Here is a 20,146-nt window from a genome sequence, read left to right as displayed (position 1 = left end):
TTCAGTTTCTAGTTATCCCTCTGAAGGGCTTCCATTCACTTGTAAAGACTAGCCCCTGTCTTTGCAGGCGCTGGCCCTCTTGTGTCTTTTAAAGGCCTCATTCATTGCATGGGTAAGCTTGATTTTCTACACTGGGTATGTTTCCTCAGGCCATCATCTGTGAAATACTCAGCAGCTGAGACACCGCCTTGTGCCAGGGACGATTTGTGGCCCACATCCCACTGAGGTTGGGGTTTTCCTTGCCGGCCAGTGAGCAATCCACTCTCTGCCCTAGAGGCTGCCTTCTCAGACCATTTGCTAGTACCAACTGTTCAGTTCAGTTGCTCTGAAAAGCAGATACTGTGATGGAGTGGAGATGTACAAGGTTTATTAGGAGGAAACACCTGTGAAGGATAAAGTGAACAAGAGCAGGTGTTAGCTAGGAAACTGTTGACATTATGATGTGGGTCTGACAACTGAAAAAGGAGAGCAGGAAGGAAGCAGCAGCTCAGAGAGTCTTGACCAGGCTGGTGAGCCAGCTGTGAGGAGTCCCCGCTGGCCAGAACGGTCCTCCTTAAGTCCACTCACTATCAGTCACGGTGAGAGGCCTAGGCTGTGAATGTGGTGCTGGATCCTGCAGGTACAACATGTGGAGGCTGTCAGCCAATATCCTCCTGGGGTCAAAGGTGTCTATCTAAAGAAAAACAAATGACGTAAAAGCTGTGAGTCAAGTTTTATTCAGGAACCTTACTGAGGACTATAGCTTGGAAAATAGCCTTCTCAGGAGAGACTGCTCTAAGAGGCAGGGGAGTAGCTAGTTAGTATATATATGAATTTTCTGGCTGGGAAATATTGTAGTCACGTGTGTGTGTGTGTGTGCGTGCGCACGCACACCCACGTGCACTCAGTTGCTAAGTCGTGTTTGACTCTTTCTGACCCTATGGACTGTAGCCCACCAGGCTCCTCTGTCCATGTGATTTCCCAGGCAAGAATACCGGAGTGGGCTACCATTCCCTTCTTCAAAGGATCTTCCCAACCCAGGGGTTGAATCCATGTTTCCTGTGTCTCCTGCATTGACAGGAGAATTCTTTACCACTGAGCCACTTGGGAAGCTCCAAAAAATAACAGATGTCTCAATTTAATGACTAGTGCTTTTCTATTGTAAGAAGATTCAAGATTCTGGGGTCATTTAAATTCTCCCTTAGGTATGCATCTTAACTATCCAGGGGCCCAAATATCCAAAAACACAGAACTTTCATCTTCTTTTCCAATCCTGAATTCCCCTTCGGGTGCACTGTTGCTGTGTTTCATCTTAACCCATTTGTATGATCATGTGTGATTTGTATGATCACATTGCTTTTATTCACAAAGGGAGATCTGAGCAGTGCACACCCCTGAGGGTCACTTCCATCCTCCCCCACTGCTCTGTCATAAATCAAGTTTCTTTGTTTGTATGTGTTTATTTTGTGATTCTCTAATCTGTTCCATTGATTGATTTTATAAGTATATCTGTGCTACTACCACATGATTTTATTTTGTAAGGACTTTCTATTAAGTCTTGTTATTTATAAAGCAAATACATCTGTGTTTTTCTCCGTATAGTGTCTGGGCTATTCTCATTCATTTCCTCACTCACATACATTTTCAGATTAGTTTGCTAAGTTCTAATGTTTTAGCTGGAGTTGCATTCAATAGTTAAGATCAATGGGAAGCATTCTGTGTGACAGTGCATCTTTAAATCCAATGATATGGTATATACTTTCATTTATTTCTTTTAAAATGTCTTTCGATATTATATGTATAAATTTTTCCCAGAAAAGTCTTGCATATCTTTTTAAAGATTCAACATTGATAATTTAAATTTTTGTCCCCTATGTAAATGGTATCTTTTCTTCAAAAAACGTTATATTTTCTGTTTCTTGATGGTGTGTAGTCATGCCTTTCAGAGTTGTCCTACCTTCAGGCAAGGGGGCCTGGCCTTTATACCCCTTATCTACCAATTACTGGCTGAAGACTGCCCTCAGGGACTGGGTGTGACCCTGTGCGGGGAGCCTTTTGGCCTTAGGTCAGTGCCTGGAGAATGACTCAATTGAGCTGCAGACATTGCCACCAGCTGGGCAAATACCACCCTGGCCTGAAGGGGGGTTCTCAGCATTTAAGAGTCACAGAGATGTTCAAGGCCCCTTAGCAGATTGGAGAATTCTCTTTTATTCTTAGGTTTGTTACATGTTCCTGGGTTGGTAAAAGAAGAGGCCCAGCCTACCTGTATGTGTGTGGAATTGGATGTGGGGTCCAGCCATTTTTTAAAAAGGCTTTCTACTCCTCCTTTGTCAGCCTCCCCTTGCCTCGGCTAGCCCAAGCCTCTTCTGTGGTTTTGGCCATGCCTACCTGTATGGTGTGCGGAACTGGATGTGGGGTCCAGCTGTTTTTTAAACAGGCTTTCCCTCCTCCTCTGTCAGCCTCCCCTTGCTTCAGCTAGCCTGAGCCTCTTCTGTGGTTTGCAGGAGAGACGGCTGGCTCTCAGGCTTCTCTGACTGCAGCACAGGGTTTTAGCTTTCCTCCATCATCCAAGTCAGTTCCCACTTGACCTCTGCTTTCTGGCCTTCTAAGGTCTGATGCTGTCTCCTCTGGTCTCTCTTTTTTATTCCTTAATTGTCATTTAAGTTGGGTTCGAAAAGGAGCACAGGTAATTCATGGGTTCAACTGTTCTTGCTGAGAAGCTCTCTCAGTGTACTGATTCAGAGAATTATGAAACAAAGGTAAATTGGGCTGGGACTTCCTTGGTGGTCCAGTGGTTAAGACTCCACACTTCCAGTGCAGGGGGTGTGGGTTTGATCCCTGGTTAGAGAACGAAGATCCCACATGGCTGTGGCAACCAAAAAAAAAAAAAAAAAGAAAGTGGGCAGAGTTTGACATAGGCTGTTTCTTAAGTTTGAAATTACCCCTTTTTTCTTCTCAATCTTTGCTTGTCTAACCCACCCTTCAGGTCTCAGTCACATTCTCCAGGACACGTACTTTCACAGCCCAAGTCTGGGTTATATACTGCTTCTCTGTGTTGCAGTGTAAACTTACTCTTGTTTCCTCCAAATATGAATGGTAATATTGTATTTTTGCCTACCTAGTGTGCACTCTGTAGTGCAATACTAATAGTATTTTACTATACTTTGTTTGAGGCTTCCCTGGTGGTAAAGAATCTGCCTGCAGTGCAGGAGATCCATATTCAATTTCTGGGCCAGGAAGACCCCCTGGAAAAGGGAATGACTATCCAGTATTCTTGCCTGGAGAATTTCATGGACAGAGGAACCTGGCGGACTGCACAGAGTTGAACATGACTGAATGACTAACGCTTTCACTTTTTACATACTTTGTTTTCAAGAGTGCAAACCACAGAATAAAAGTCATTCTGATGTAACCTTTCCAAGGAATTTCTTGGAGAATGTATTCTCATTGATATTCATATATCAGATCAGATCAGATCAGTCGCTCAGTTGTGTCCGACTCTTTGCGACCCCATGAATCGCAGCACGCCAGGCCTCCCTGTCCATCACCAACTCCTGCAGTTCACTCAGACTCACGTCCATCGAGTCAGTGATGCCATCCAGCCATCTCATCCTCTGTCGTCCCCTTCTCCTCTTGCCCCCAATCCCTCCCAGCATCAGAGTCTTTTCCAATGAGTCAACTCTTTGCATGAGGTGGCCAAAGTACTGGAGTTTCAGCTTTAGCTTCATTCCTTCCAAAGAAATCCCAGGGCTGATCTCCTTCAGAATGGACTGGTTGGATCTCCTTGCAGTCCAAGGGACTCTCAGGAGTCTTCTCCAACACCACAGTTCAAAAGCATCAATTCTTCCACGCTCAGCCTTCGTCACAGTCAAACTCTCACATCTATACATGACCACAGGAAAAACCATAGCCTTGACTAGACGAACCTTTGTTGGCAAAGTAATGTCTCTGCTTTTGAATATGCTATCTAGGTTGGTCATAACTTTCCTTCCAAGGAGTAAGCATCTTTTAATTTCATGGCTGCAGTCACCATCTGCAATGATTTTGGAGCCCAGAAAAATAAAGTCTGACACTGTTTCCACTGTTTCCCCATCTATTTCCCATGAAGTGGTGGGACCGGATGCCATGATCTTCGTTTTCTGAATGTTGAGCTTAAGCCAACGTTTTCACTCTCCTCTTTCACTTTCATCAAGAGGCTTTTTAGTTCCTCTTCACCTTCTGCCATAAGGGTGGTGTCTTCTGCATATCTGAGGTTATTGATATTTCTCCCAGCAATCTTGATTCCAGCTTGTGTTTCTTCCAGTCCAGCATTTCTCATGATGTACTCTGCATAGAAGTTAAATAAGCAGGGTGACAATATACAGCCTTGACGAACTCCTTTTCCTATTTGGAACCAGTCTGTTGTTCCACGTCCAGTTCTAACTGTTGCTTCCTGACCTGGATACAAATTGCTCAAGAGGCAGATCAGGTGTTCTGGTATTCCCATCTCTTTCAGAATTTTCCACAGTTTATTGTGATCCACACAGTCAAAGGCTTTGGCATAGTCAATAAAGCAGAATAAAAGCAAATTTATGGTTACTCATCTTCGGATTCTGAAGGTACAGGAGACTTCCTGTTTAACCTGGAAGGTGCTTTTGTGACAAGCAAACTCAACCTGCAATATGGGAAAACTGTCACAGGACCTGTAATTCAGTTTCATAGGAAATTTGGAAAGGCAGGCCTTCAGGGGAATTCTTTAGTTTTTCATGCGTACATTTTTGTCAAAGAAGACGTTCTCATTTGCTGTTAAGTTTTTGACTTACCTGATTTAAAAAAAGCAATAAATGCACAAGGTAGATAGTGTGAAAAATATACTGCTGAGAAACCACTACTGCTAAAGCTTTGTTGCATACATTTCCTGCTTTCATTTCTCCACGTTGGTTTCCTCTCATAGTTAAGACACTGTTTAAGTATAGCTCCCTCTTTTCTCACGTAGCAATGAATCATTGTTTTTTCTCCGTTTCATTAAGTATTCTTTACAAACATGATCTTTATGGTTGTGTAATGGTCATCAGAAGAATGCATGTAATTTAACAATTTTCCTATTTTCATCTAGGGTGTTTTATTACATTTTTTTTGGTAACAATAAACTTTGTTACATATATTTGAATTGCTATTCTTGAGGAAATTTAGTCTTTAACTCTGAAGAGTAAAAGTGGAGAGGCTTTTCATAGACACTTTGAGATAATGCATGTGAAATGTATATAAATTAAAAAACATAATATATTTACCTGGTTTAGCTTTCTATTAGTATTAGTGCATGGAGTAAGAAATGGCAACCCACTCCAGTATTCTTGCCTGGAGAATCCCATGGACAGAGTCTGGAAGGCTACAGTCCATAGGATTGCAAAGAGTCAGACACAACTGAAGTGATTTAGCATGCTTGGAGACTTTTATTTATATTATTTGTATTATTGAGCTTAACTAACTTACTGTTTGGAGAAGAAGGTAGATCATATCTACATTCAGAGTGAATTATATCATTAATCATAGTCTATGATATATATATAAATATGTAAAGTGAAAATAAAGTGTTAGTTGCTTAGTCGTTTCTGACTCTTTGAGATCCCATCAACTGTAGCCCACCAGGCTCCTCTGTCCATGGGATTCTCCAGGCAAGGGTACTGGAGTGGGTAACCATTCCCTTCTCCAGGGGATCTTCCCCATGCAGGGATTGAACCTGGGTCTCCCACGTTGTGGGTAGATCCTTTGCTGTCTGAGCCACCAGGGAACACCAAATATATAAAACAATATATTAAAATGAAATGAATATTGTCAGAGACCACTGATTTTCTTTTTTAAAATTTATTTAGGTGGAGGATAATTGCTTCACAATGGTGTGTTGGTTTTCGCCTGTATACTAGTGCTAATCAGCAATAATGATTATATGTCTCCTCCCTCTTTAGTCTCCCTTCCCCTCATCCCTTCCTTCGAGGATATTATAGACGTGAGGGCTGGGCTCCCTGTGTTTTACAGCAGCTTCCCACTAGCCATCTAGTTTACACGTGGTAGTGTGTGGATGTCAATTCTCCTACCTTCTCTTTCCCCTCCTGTGTCCACAAGTCCATTCTTTACATTTGCATCTCCATTCCTTCCCTGAAATAGGTTCATTAGTACTATTTTTCTAGACTTCATGTATATGCATTAATATACAATATTTTTCTGTTAATTTCTGATTTATTTCACTGTAAAACAGGCTGTAGGTTTAACTATCTCACTAGAACTGACTCAAATTCATTATTTTTTATGGCTGGGTAATATTCTATTGTATATATATACCACATCTTCTTTATCCATTCATCTGTCAATGGACATCTAGGTTGCTTCCATGTCCTGGCTATTGTAAATAGTGCTGCAATGAACATTGGGGTATGTATCTTTTTGAATTGTGGTTTACTCAGGGTTTTGGAGAAGGAAATGGCAACCCACTCCAGTGTTCTTGCCTGGAGAATCCCAGGGACGGGGGAGCCTGGTGGGCTGCCATCTATGGGGTCCCACAGAGTCAGACACGACTGAAGCAACTTAGCAGCAGCAGCAGCAGCAGCAGGGTATATGCCCAGTAGTGGGGCTGCTGGGTCATACAGTAGTTCTATTCCTAGCTTTTAGAACAATCCCTGTACTGTTCTCCACAGTGGCTGCACCAATTTACATTCCCACCAACAGTGTAGGAGGGTTTCCTTTCTTGCACATCTGCTCGGCATTGATTATTTGTAGACTTTTTGATGATGGCCATTCTGACTGGGGTGAGGTGATACCTCATTGTAGTTTTGATTTGCATTTCTCTAATAATGAGCAATGTTGAATATCTTTTCATTTTTCATGTGTTCATTTGCCATTTGTCTGTCTTCTTTGAAGAAATGTCTATGTCTTCTGCCCATTTTTTGATTGTTTTTCTGATATTGAGCTGTATGAGCTGTTTATATAATTAGGAGATTAATCCTTTGTCTGTTGCTTCCTTTGCACTGATTTTCAAACTGAATGGCAAGATATCAGTGAGTGAATGTATATTATTGGTTGTAACTAGCATAGCTTTGTTTTTGAAGTGAGATATGATTGATGGGTCTTCCCTTAGTGGCTCAGTGGTAAAGAATCCGCTTGCAATGCAGGAGACATGGCTTTGATCCCTGGATGGGGAAGATCCCCTGGAGAAGGAAATGGCAACCCACTCCAGTATTCTTTCCTGGGAAATCCCTTGGAGAGAGGAGCCTGGAGGGATAGTCCAAAGTGTTGCATAGAGTTGGCCACAGATGAGCAACAAAACAATTGATGTGTTACATTGTATTACTTTTATGTGTACCAAATAATACATTCATTGCAAAGTGATTACCACAATAAATTTAGTTAACTTTCAAGCAACTTTCAAATTCCTCAAAAAATAAAAAGCAGTACTACCACATAACCAGGCGATTCTATTTCTGGGTATTTATCTGAAGGAAATGAAATCACTATCTCAAAAAGATGTCCAAACTCCCATGTTCATTGCAGCATTATTTTCAATAGCTAAGGCATGAAAGGAGGATCCCATGGACGGAGGAGCCTGGTGGGCTGCAGTCCATGGGGTCGCTAGGAGTCCGACACGACTGAGCAACTTCACTTTCGCCTTTCACTTTCATGCACTGGAGAAGGAAATGGCAACCCACTCCAGTGTTCTTGCCTGGAGAATCCCAGGGACGGGGGAGCCTGGTGGGCTGCCGTCTATGGGGTCACACAGAGTCGGACACAACTGAAGCGACTTAGCAGCAGCAGCAGCAGCAGCAGCAAGGCATGAAAACAACTGCATGTTCTTTTTTAAACTTTTTATTCTGTAGCCAGTTCAATTGCTGTCATCTCCGACTTTTTTCGACCCCGTGGACTGCAGCACGCCAGGCCTCCCTGTCCATTACCATCTCGCAGAGCTTACTCAAACACACGTCCATCCAATCATGGTTGATGCCATCCAACCACCGCATCCTCTTTGTCCCCTTCTCTTGCCTTCAATCTTTTTTTGTAGTGGGGTAGAGCACTTCACTTTCACTTTTCACTTTCATGCATTGGATAAGGAAATGGCAACCCACTCCAGTGTTCTTGCCTGGAGAATCTCAGGGACGGGGGAGCCTGGTGGGCTGCCTGTCTATGGGGTCTCACAGAGTCGGATATGACTGAAGCGACTTAGCCGCAGCAGCAGAGCAAATCCGGGTGAAACTACTGGCATTCATTGTGATAGAAAGCCTATTGTTTCCCAACCACTAGAGGGCAGTATACTACATTAGTTAAAAAAAAAAATCTGACAGTACAGTGGATCTAGTTTTACAACTGATTATGAGAGACATAAAATTACACGTAATTTTGTGTTGAACTATTAATGTATGTGAGAACCTACCACATAGCATACACTGAGATAGGGATAAACTGGTGAATAAGACATGTTCTATAATTTAGTAAGAGGACGAGACAGTTACACACTTTGGTTTGGCTCCTGTCCACCTTTCTAGCTTCATACACTGCCACTCCCCAGCTTGCAACCTGACCTGTGGTTGTGCTCAACTCCTCCTAATGGTCTTGCACATGCTGTTCTCTCTTCCTGAAATACTGTGCTTCTCTCTGCCTGTTGAACCCTAACTTATACCTCAACCTCCAATATCTTGACTTTCCCAGGCAAAGTTAAGTGCAAGCATGTGTTTTCTCCATTTCACTCACTCAACTTTAATCCTCTTAGAGCTGGTGACCTCTTTTCCCTAGGAAACTGAACTACTGGAAGGCAAAAGATGTGTTGTTCATTTTCATTTCTCTATTTGTGTCTGTGACATAGTGCTTAAAATGCACAATAAACGAGCCAAGAAAAGTGCTATGAACAGATGCTGTGAGGAGATAATTTCCTCGTAATCTCTCCATTAGTTCTTCCATCCTCTCCTTCTAACCATGCCACTAAAAAGCATCTATCTAATTTCCATAGCAAACCAGAGAGGCTTTTTTGACTTACTGATGGTTAGGGTGAGTTAGGCTTTGTTAAACAAGGGAAGGGAAGGGAAAAGAATTTTGGAGGAAAATTTAGGTTTCCCTAATATTTCCCCATGACACCCTGGGGGATGATCTTCACTTTAGCAACACACAGCTGAGACTGAATAATCTTTGTTCTTCCATCCCTTTATTAGACTAGCCAAGTAGGCGAAGTGGTTACGTTTGTCATTTGGCTAGCAGTTAACAACCCTGACACTTTAGCATTAAGAAGACAGGGTGCCTAGTACATTCCATTGTGATCTACAAAAGCTGAAGGAATCAGAGTCAAGTTTCAACCTGTTCCAAGTCCTCATATGGCAAATTAAACAGTTCTCCATCCAAGTGGTATTTGTACCTGTTTATAAAAGTTTTTGTTATATGTTCACTTTAGAAGTTTGCAAAAAGATTAAAACATATTTTTAGCTTGCTTACAATCTTGTAGGTATGCCCATACTCAAGTGTGTTAATGTATGCTAGTGTGTGTTAGTTGCTCAGTCGTGTCCAACTCTTTGCAACCTCATGGAGCCCTCCAGGTTCCTCTGCCCATACTCATATCATCTGGGAAATTCTGCTCTGTAGAGAGACCTGGTTGTATATTACAAGCGATAAATGAAGTCTAAAGTCAAATGGACTTTTGTGTGAGTCCTGGATATGTCTTTTTTTTCTAGCTTTGTGAACTTGGGCATGTTTCTCAACCTCACTTCACCTCAGTTCCTTCATTTGAAATATGGACACAGCAGTTCTTCCCTCAGTGGGGTTGCTAGGAGGATTAGACAAAGGTCTACATGTAAAGAGCTTTACACAAGATTTGGCATATTGTGAGCTTTCAGTAGACATTCAGTTCAGTTCATTTCAGTCGCTCAGCCATGTCTGACTCTTTGCGACCCCATGAATTGCAGCACGCCAGGCCTCCCTGTCCATCACCAACTCCCAGAGTTTACTCAAACTCACGTCCATTGAGTCAGTGATGCCATCCAGCCATCTCATCCTCTGTCGTCCCCTTCTCCTCCTGCCCCCAGTCCCTCCCAGCATCAGGGTCTTTTCCAATGAGTCAAACCTTCGCATGAGGTGGCCAAAGTACTGGAGTTTCAGCTTTAGCATTAGCTCTTATTATAAGATGAAGATCTTCAGTGCAAGATAAAATCATTTTTTCTTTGCGAGTTTTTCTTTCTTCTTTTTCAAATAACCAGTGCTTGATGGATTCCCACCACCCCTCATTCCACTGCTATGGCAGTAAGAAGTTTATTTCCCCATTCTGATAAAACATAATCTAATGGGGGCTTGCAAGCATGAGAACCTTGGTGGAGATGAAGTGAAGGCCCTGCTGTGGGTGCTATAGTCGGACTTTGTGGGCCTCAGAAAGTCTCTTCCAATGTTTTCCCACCCAGAGAGCTCTTACCTTGGCTGTCCCTGCAAATGCAGTGAGGCATACAGCCTTGCTATTAAGCATTCTTGAGGCTCTTCTACTACTTTGGCAAGAGTGAGCTTTCTCTTCTTCAGCATCACTGATGTTGGCTTGGAATATGGTTTTCAGAGAGATTGTCTAAATTATCAACTCCTGTGGGTAGGAATGTTGCTCTGTACAATACATATCAAAATGACATATATATTAATACATAAGTATGTGTGTATGTGTGTGTGGTCAGTTGTGTCCAACTCTTTGCCATTTTATGGATTGCAGTCCACTGGGCTCCTCTCTCTATGGGATTTCCCAGACAAGAATACTGGAGTGGTTGCCATTTCCCGACCCAGGGATCGAACCTGCATCCCCTGGGTCTGCTGCACTGCAGGCAGATTCTTTATCCCTGAGCCACTAGGCAAGTTACATACGTAAGTACTTAATATATTTTTAAGCTTACTATTAATTATATGTTTTAATGTTTTATATAACTATAGTGCCATTTGTTCTGAGCCAAAAATGATAGCTCAGTTGGTGAAGAATCCGCCTGCAATGCAGGAGACCCTGGTTTGATTCCTGGGTTGGGAAGATTTGCTGTAGAAGGGGTAGGCTACCCACTCCAGTATTTTGGCCTATGCAGTCCATGGGGTCGCAAAGAATTGGACACCACTGAGCGACTTTCACTTTCATATGGTACAACAAAAATTTTAAAACATTTTAGCCTTTTAATTTTGAGATAATTTTAGACTTACAGAAGAGTGGCCATGACAGTACAGAGAGTTCCTAAATACCCATTACTCAGCTTTCCCTAATGTTAACATCTCATATAACCATGGTGGAGTTATCAAAACTTAGAAACAAACATTTGTACAGTACTATTAACTAAACTACAGATTTCATTAGGATTTCACCATTTCCACCCCCCAGTAATGTCCTTGTTCTGTTTCTGAGTCCCACCCAAGACTTCATGTTACATTCGTTCTGTCCTTTAGTCTTTTCTAATCTGGGACAGTTCGTCAGCCTTTCCTTTCATTTCACAATCTTGGCACTTTTGGAAAATACTGATCAAGCATTTTGTAGAATGTCCTTAATTTGTCTGAGTTTGTGTGATGTTTTTCTCCAGATTATTGAGTTTGTAGAGTTTTGGGAGGAGTGCCACAGAAATGACACACCCTTCTCAGTGCATTAGATAAGGCAGTATAACATGACACTGCCATGCTCTCTTACTAGTCATATTTAGTTATTCACTGAAAGATTTCTCTTAATTGAAAAAGAAAAAATATATGAAACTGAGAAAATCTGATACATGTAAAAATTTATCTATCTATATACTTATACACACAAACACAATGTAGTTTTCTCTAAAAGCATCGGCATTTGTAGGAACACAGACATTGTCATTCTGACTTAAACTAACAAGGTTTTGTTCTTAGAAACAGACCCAGAGGGATGGTATGGGGAGGGAGGAGGGAGGAGGGTTCAGGATGGGGAACACATGTATACCTGTGGCGGATTCATTTCGATATTTGGCAAAACCAATACAATATTGTAAAGTTTAAAAATAAAATAAAAAAAAAATAAAAGGCTATAAAATTAAGAAAAAAAGTTACCTACATATTTCTTTTAAAAAATTATTTTTAATTGAAGGGTAATTGCTTTACAGAATTTTGTTGTTTTCTCTCAAACCTCAACATGAGTCAGCCATAGGTACACATATATCCCCTTCCTTTTGAACCTTCCTCCCATCTCCCTCCCCAGCCCACCCCTGTAGGTTGATACAGAGCCCCTGCTTGAGTTTTCTGAGCCATACAGCAAATTTCCGTTGGCTATCTATTTTACATATGGTAATGTAAGTTTCCATGTTATTCTTTCCTTACATCTCACCCTCTCCTCCCCTCTCTCCATAAGTCTATTCTCTCTGTCTGTTTCTCCACTGCTGCCCTGTAAATAAATTCCTCAGTCCCATTTTTCTAGATTCTGAATATATGCATTAGAATACAATATTTATCTTTTACTTTCTGACTTACTTCACTGTATAATAAGCTCATCAGAACTGGCTCAAATGTGTTCCTTTTTATGGCTGAGTAATATCCTGTTGTGTATATGTACCACTTCTTTATGCATTCATCTGTCAGTGGACATCTAGGTTGCTTCTATGTTCTAGTTATTGTAAATAGTGCTGCAATGAACAATGGGGTACATGTGTCTTTTTCAATTTTGGTTTCCTCAGAGTATATGCCTAGGAGCAGGATTGGTGGGTCATATGGTGGTTTTATTCTTAGTTTTTTAAGGAATCTCCATACCGTCTTCCATACTGGCTGTATCAGTTTACATTCCCACCAACAGTGCAAGAGTGTTCCATTTTCTCCACACCCTCTCCAGCATTTATTGTTTGTAGACTTTTTGAGGATGGCCATTCTGACTGGTGTGAGGAGATATCTCATTGTAGTTTTGATTTGCAATTCTCTAATAATGAGCAATGTTGAGCATCTTTTCATGTGTTTGTTAGCCATCTGTATGTCTTCTTTGGAGAAATGTCTGTTTAGGTCTTTTCCCCACTTTTTGATTGGGTTGTTTGTTTTTCTGGTATTGAGTTGCATGAGATGCTTGTATATTTTGGAAATTAATCCTTTGTCAGTTGTTTCATTTGCTATTATTTTATCCCATTCTGAGGGTTTTTCATCTTGCTTATAGTTTCCTTTGCTGTGCAAAAGCTTTTAAGTTTAATCAGGTCCCACTTGTTTACTTTTGTTTTTATTTCTGTTGCTGTAGGAGGTGGGTCACAGAGGATCTGCTTTGATTTATGTTATCGAGTGTTCTGCCTATGTTTTCCTCTAAGAGTTTTATAGTTTCTTACATTTAGGTCTTTAATCCATTTTGAGTTTGTCTTTGTGTATGGTGTTAGGAAGTGTTCTAATTTCATTCTTTTACATGTAGCTGTCCAGTTTTCCCAGCACCATTTATTGAAGAGGCTCTCTTTGCTCCATTGTATATTCTTGCCTCCTTTGTCAAAAATAAGGTACCCATAGGTGCATGGGTTTGTTTTTGGGCTTTCTATCTCATTCCTTTGGTCTATATGTGTGTTTTTGTGCCAGTACCATACTGTCTTGATGACTGTAGCTTTGTAAGTATAATCTGAAGTTAGGAAGGTTGATTCTTCTTTCTTAAGACTAATTTGGCTATTCGGGATCTTTTGTGTTTCCATATGAATTGTGAATTTTTTTGTTCTAGTTCTGTGAAAAATGCCATTGTTAATTTGATTGGGTTTGCATTGAATCTGTAGATTGTGTTTGGTAGTATAGTCTTTTTCACAATATTGATTCTTCCTACCCAGGAACATGGAATATCTCTCCATCTGTTTATGTCATCTTTGATTTCTTTCATTAGTGTCCTATAATTTTCTGTGTACAGTTCTTTTATCTCCTTAGGTAAGTTTATTTGTAGATATTTAATTGTTTTTGTTGCAATGGTGAATGGGATTGATTAGTTTCTCTTTCAGATTTTTCATCATTAGTACATAGAAATGCAAGTGATATCTGTGTATTGATTTTGTATCTTGCAACTTTGCTAAATTCACTGATTAGCTCTAGTAATTTTTTGATACTATCTTTAGGGTTTTCTATGTACAGTTTCATGTCATCTGCAAACAGTGAGAGCTTTACTTCTTTTCCAATCTGGATTCCTTTTATTTCTTTTTCTTCTCTGATTGCTGTAGCTAGGACTTCCAGAAATATTTTGAATAATAGTGGTGAAAGTGGACACCCTTGTCTTGTTCCTGATCTTAGGGGGAATGCTTTCAGTTTTTCACCATTGAGAATAATGTTTGCTGTAAACTTTTCATGTACAGCCTTTACTATGTTGAGGTAGGTTCCTTCTGTGCTCATTTGTTGAAGAGTTTTAATCATAAATGGGTGCTGAATTTTGTCAAAGGCTTTTTCTGCATCTATTAAGATTATCATATGGTTTTTATATTTCAGTTTGTTAAAATGGTGTAATCACATTGATTGACTTCCATATATTGAAGAATCTTTGCATCCCTGGAATAAACCCAACTTGATCATGGTGTATGAGTTTTTGATGAGTTGCTGAATTCTGTTTGCTGAAATTTTGTTGAGGATTTTACATCTATGTTCATCAGTGATATTGGCCTGTAGCTTTCTTTTTTGTGTTGCCTTTGTCTGGCTTTGGTATCAGAGTGATGGTGGCCTTGCAGAATGAGTTTGGAAGTGTTCCTTCCTCTGCAATTTTTTGCAAGAGTTTTAGAAGAATAGGCATTAGCTCTTCTCTAAATGTTTGATAAAATTCTCCTGTGAAGACATCTGCTCCTGGGCTTGAGATTTTTGATCACAGCTTCAATTTCAATATTTGGGTTGTTCATAATTTCTATTTCTTCCTGGTTCATTCTTGGAAGATTGAACTTTTCTAAGAATCTGCCCATTTCTTCCAGGTTATCCATTTTATTGCCATGTAGTTGTTCATAATATTCTCTTATAATCCTTTGTATTTCGGCACTGTCTGTTGTAACCTCTCCTTTTTCATTTCTAATTTTGTTGATTCTTCTTTTTTTCTTGATGAGTCTGACTAGACGTTTGTCAATTTTATCTTCTCAAAGAATCAGCGTTTAGTTTTATTAATCTTTACTATTGTTTCTTTTTCATTTATTTCTGCTCAGATCTTTATGATTTCTTTCCTTCTGATAATTTCGTTGTTGTTGTTGTTGTTGCTGTTCTTCTTTTTCCAGTTGTTTCAGGTGTAAAGTTAGGTTGTCTATTCAGTGTTTCTCTTATTTTTTGAGGTAGAAACAAGGTAGTTCTTAGAACTGCTTTTGCTGCATCCCATAGGTTTTGAGTCATGTTTTCATTGTCATTTGTTTCTAGAAATTTTTTGATTTCCCTTTTGATTTCTTCAGTAACCTGTTGGTTATTTAGAAACGTATTGTTTAATCTCCATGTGTTTGTGTTTTTTAGTTTTTTTCTTGTAATTGATATTCTAGTCTCCTAGCATTGTGGTCAGAGAAGATGCTTGATATGATTTCAGTTTTCTTAAAATTACTGAGGCTTGATTTGTGACCCAAGATGTGGTCTATCCTGGAGAATGTGCACTTGAGAAGAAGATGTACTCTTCTGCATTTGGAGGGAATGTCCTGAAGATATCAATGAGATCCACCTCATTTAATGTATCATTTAAAACTTGTGTTTCCTTATTAATTTTCTGTTTTGATGATCTGTCCATTGGTGTGAGTGGGGTGTTAAAGTCTCCTACTATTATTGTGTTACTGTCAATTTCTCCTTTTATTTCTGTTCATGTTTGCCTTATGTATTGAAGTGTTCCTATGTTGGGGGCAGAGATATATACAATTGTTATGTCTTCCTCTTGGATTAATCCCTTGATCATCATGTAGTGTCCTTCCTTATCTCTTGTAATCTTCTTGATTTTCAGATCTATTTTGTCTGATATGAGGATTGCTGCTCCAGCTTTCTTTTGCTTCTCATTTGCATGGAATATATTTTTCCATCTTCTCACTTTCAGTCTATATGTGTCTTTAGATCTGAAGTGGGTCTCTTGTAGACAGCACATATATGGGTCTTGTTTTTGTATCCATTCAGCCAGTCTGTGTTTTTTGGTTTTTTATTTTTTTTTATTTTTTATTTTAATTTATTTTTATATATTTTATTTATATATATATATTTATATATTTTAATTTATGTTTAAATTAATTATTGATAGATATGTTCCTATTGCCATTTTCTTAATTGTTTGGGGTTGATTTTGTAGATCTTTTTCTTCTCTTGTATTTCTTGACTATCTAAGTCCCTTTAACATTTGTTGTAAAGCTGGTTTGGTGGTATTGAATACTCTTAACTTTAGCTTGTTTGAAAAGCTTTTTATTTCTCCATCAATTTTGAATGAGATCCTTGCTGGGTACAGTAATCTTGGGCTGTAGATTTTTCCCTTTCAGTACTTTAAATATATCCTGCCATTCCCTTCTGACCTGCAGAGTTTCTGCTGAAAGATCAGCTGTTAAATGTATGGGGTTTTCCTTGTATGTTACTTGTTGTTTTTCCTTTGCTGCTTTTAATATTCTTTCTTTGTGTCTAGTCTTTGTTAGTTTGATTAGTATGTGTCTTGGCATGTTTCTCCTTGGGTTTATTCTGTATGGGATACTTTGCGCCTCTTGAACTTGATTGACTATTTCCTTTTCCATGTTGGGGAAATTTTCAACTATAATCTCTTTAAAAATTTTCTCATATCCTTTCTTTTGCTTTTCTTCTGAGACCCCTATAATTTTAATGTTGGTGCATTTGATATTACCCCAGAGGTCTCTGAGACTATCCTCAGTTCTTTTCATTCTTTTTACTTTATTCTGCTCTTAAGAAGTTATTTTCACCATTTTATCTTCTAGTTCACTGATTCATTCTTCTGCTTCAGATATTCTGCTATCAATTCCTTCTAGAGTATTTTTTAATTTCAGTAATTGTGTTGTTTGTATGTTTATTCTTTAATTTTTCTAGGTTTTTGTTAATTGATTTTTGCATTTTCTCCATTTTATTTTCAAGGTTTTTGATCATTTTTACTATCACTATTCTGATTTCTTTTTCAGGGGGTTTGCCTATTTCCTCTTCATTTATTTGGACTTTTGTGTTTCCAGTTTGTTCATTCATTTGTGTAGTATTTCTCCTTCACTGTCTTTTTCTTTTAAATTTTTTTTTAAACTTATTGTGTTTGAGGTCTCCTTTCCCCAGGCTTCAAGTTTGGATTCTTTCTTCCTTTTGGTTTCTGCTCTCCTAAGGTTGGTCCAGTGGTTTGTGTAAGCTTCATATAGGGTGAGATTTTTGCTGAGTTTTTGTTTGTTTGATTTTCTTCTGATGTGCAAGGCTGAGTGAGGTGGTATCTTGTCTGCTGATGAGTGGGTTTGTATTTTTGTTTTGTTTGTTGTTTAGATGAGGCACCCTGCACAGTGTGCTACTGGTGGCTGGGTGCTGTTGGGTCTTGTATTCAAGTGGTTTCCTTTGTGTAGGTTCTCACTATTTGATACTCCCTAGGGTTAGTTCTCTGGTAATCTAGGGTCTTGGAGTTAGTGCTCCCATTCTGAAGGCTCAGGGCTTGATCTTTCTGTCCATGAGAAGATGAAAGGTAGACTTATTGCTTGAGGTGATGAGGCTGTGAATCTTTGTGGAAGAGTTTCAGTTTTGAGGAATTTGAGGAATAGGAGTGAGAAGAAAGCACTCAGGTGCAATTACACCTCAGTTCTGTAGTCAGTGCCTTGATCCAGAAACTGCACTGGACAGAAGGACTTCACAGAGGGACACTGACCTTGAGGTGACATAAAGGGAAGGGAGATGAGAGTCAGAGAAGGGTTTGGAAAGCAAGAGTATCCTTTATGCAAATCTATATATTTCTTGTGTTGACTGGTGTTAGTGCATTTTACTTCCAACATGGATTTATTTATTTTAAAATTTTTTATTGGAGTATAGTTGGTCTACGATGTAGTGTTCATTTCTGCTGTACAGCAAAGTGAGTCAGTTATATGTATGCATATACCCACTCTTTTAAAGATTCTTTTCCCATGTAGGTCATTACAGAGTACTGAGTAAGGTTCTCTGTGATTCACAGTAGGTCCTTATTTGCTGTTGTTCAATTGCTCAGTCATGTCCAACTCTTTGGGACTCCATGGATTGCAGCACTCCAGGCTTCCCTGTCCTTCACCATCTCCCAGAGTTTGCTCAAACTCATGTCCTCTGAGTTGGTGATGTCATCCAACCATCTCATCCTCTGTTGTCCCCTCCTTCTCCTGCCTTCAGGTCTTTATTAGTTATCTATTTTATATATAATAGCATGTATATGTCAATCTCAATCTCCCAATTTACCCCTCCCACTCTTTCCCCCTAGTAACCACAAGATTGCTTCCTACATCTGTGACTCTATTTCTGTTTTATAAATAAATTCATTTGTGTCATTTTTTTAGATTCCACATATAAGCAGTATCATATGATAGTTGTCTTTATCTGTCTGACTTACATCACTCAGTATGACAAGCTCTAGGTTCATCCATGTTGCTGCAAATAACATTATTTCATTCTTTTTAAAGGCTGAGTAATATTCCACTATATATATATATATATATATATATATATATATATATATACATTCCACTATATATATATTCTTTATCCATTACTCGGTAGATGGACATTTAGGCTGCTTCCATGTCTTGGCTATGGTAAACAGCACTGTAATTAACAGTGGAGTGCATGCATTTTTTATAATTATGGTTTTCTCTGCATATGTGCCAGGAGTGGGATTGCTGGATTATATGACAACTTATTTTCAGTTTTTTTTGAACCTCATAGAGGTTGTACCAATTTACATTCCATCAATAGTGTAGGAGGGTTGCCCTTTCTCCACACCCTCTCTAGCGTTTATTGTTTGTATACTTTTTGATGAATTCAGACTGATGTGAGGTGATAGCTCATTGTAGTTTTGATTTGTATTTCTCTAATTTAGTGATACCTCATGCTAAGAGTTGACTCATTCAAAAAGACTCTGATGCTGGGAGGGATTGGGGGCAGGAGGAAAAGGGGACGACAGAAGATGAGATGGCTGGATGGCATCACCAGCTCGATGGACGTGAGTTTGAGTGAACTCCGAGAGATGGTGATGGACAGGGAGGCCTGGTGTGCTGAGATTCATGGGGTCGCAAAGAGTCGGACATGACTGAGCGACTGAACTGAACTGAATTTAGTGATGTTGAGCATCTTTTCATGTGCTCTGCCAACATGGATTTAAAATGAGGTCATTGGTAATCATCTCTGATGCTAATTTTATTTTAATATTATATATATGTATATATATATATTTCCAGTATTATTTTATTTATGTAAAGGCCCAAAATGGACAAATTAAATCTCTGGTGATAGAAATCAGAATGGCAATTGTCTTCGGGGGTAATGTATAATACTTTGGGGTGCTAGTAATGTTCTATATCTTCATGTAGGTGGTGGTTACATAGGTGTGTCCACTTGATAAAATTTTATCAAGACATAGGACGTATCTATCTATCTATAATTTGTCCCCCCTTTATAATTTTATAATTAAAACATCTATTTAAAAAATTTCCAGACTCATCCTTAGTTCAAATATCCAAATATTTTTCATGCTCTTGGAAGCAAGTATCCTGACACCAGTTTTAAAGATAAACCTAAATTTTTATCAGTTATTAGAAACTCTGTGTCTCACAGATGTGTCTAATTTTTAAAAAAATTTTTTGATATTCTTTGCTTAAGAGATTATTGTACCTTCTGGTAATTTTATAAGTTTATTCACTGAGGAAAGTGGTATTTTCTTTGGTTTCTTCTAAGTTTACCTTCTCAATTTGAAAGAGAATTCTTTTTTTCCCCTAAAAGTTAAAACTCAGTGTTATAAGGCACTTTTCTTACATTATTTGAAATGTATATATTATCACATTCTTACTTAGTGTTCACTTTGGTCGCATGCAAAATACTATTCACTTTCACTTTAATTTGCAAGGAATGTATACTTTTGTCCTTCTACTTTTCTCATTTAATGAAGCCACTCTGGTCTAAAATTATAACATCTCTTTTTGGAGGAGTTAGGGCCAATAATGGGCTTCCCTGGTGGCTCATACAGTAAAGAATCTGCCTGGAATGCTGGAGACCAGGTTCAATACCTGGGTCAGGAAGATCCTCTGGAGAAGGAATGGCTACCCACTCCAGCCATTCCTCCAGCAAGAAT

At 39.1% G+C, this 20,146-nt stretch overlaps 1 protein-coding gene across 2 annotated transcripts in view; it reads right to left on the bottom strand.

Moving 5' to 3' along the window:
• Positions 1-447: 447 nt before the first annotated feature.
• Positions 448-20,146, bottom strand: part of CEP126 (centrosomal protein 126) — a 131,416-nt gene continuing 111,717 nt past the window's right edge. The window contains exons 10-11 of one of the 2 annotated variants that reach the window (XR_006640104.1): positions 10,394-10,572; positions 448-673 (exon numbers count right to left, since the gene is read on the bottom strand). Coding sequence is in view for 1 of the 2 variants with exons in the window: in XM_045163017.1 (XP_045018952.1) it covers positions 660-673 (14 nt within the window). In the remaining variant the exon portion in view is untranslated. The remainder of the gene's footprint in view (positions 674-10,393; positions 10,573-20,146) is intronic. The other variant, XM_045163017.1, reaches the window with a different exon arrangement.

This window comes from Bubalus bubalis, chromosome 16, assembly GCF_019923935.1.
Source record: "Bubalus bubalis isolate 160015118507 breed Murrah chromosome 16, NDDB_SH_1, whole genome shotgun sequence".
In the NCBI taxonomy this organism is placed as follows: domain Eukaryota; kingdom Metazoa; phylum Chordata; class Mammalia; order Artiodactyla; family Bovidae; genus Bubalus; species Bubalus bubalis.
The sequence above is the reverse complement of the archived record's forward strand: the minus strand, read 5'-3'. Positions and strand labels throughout refer to the sequence as shown.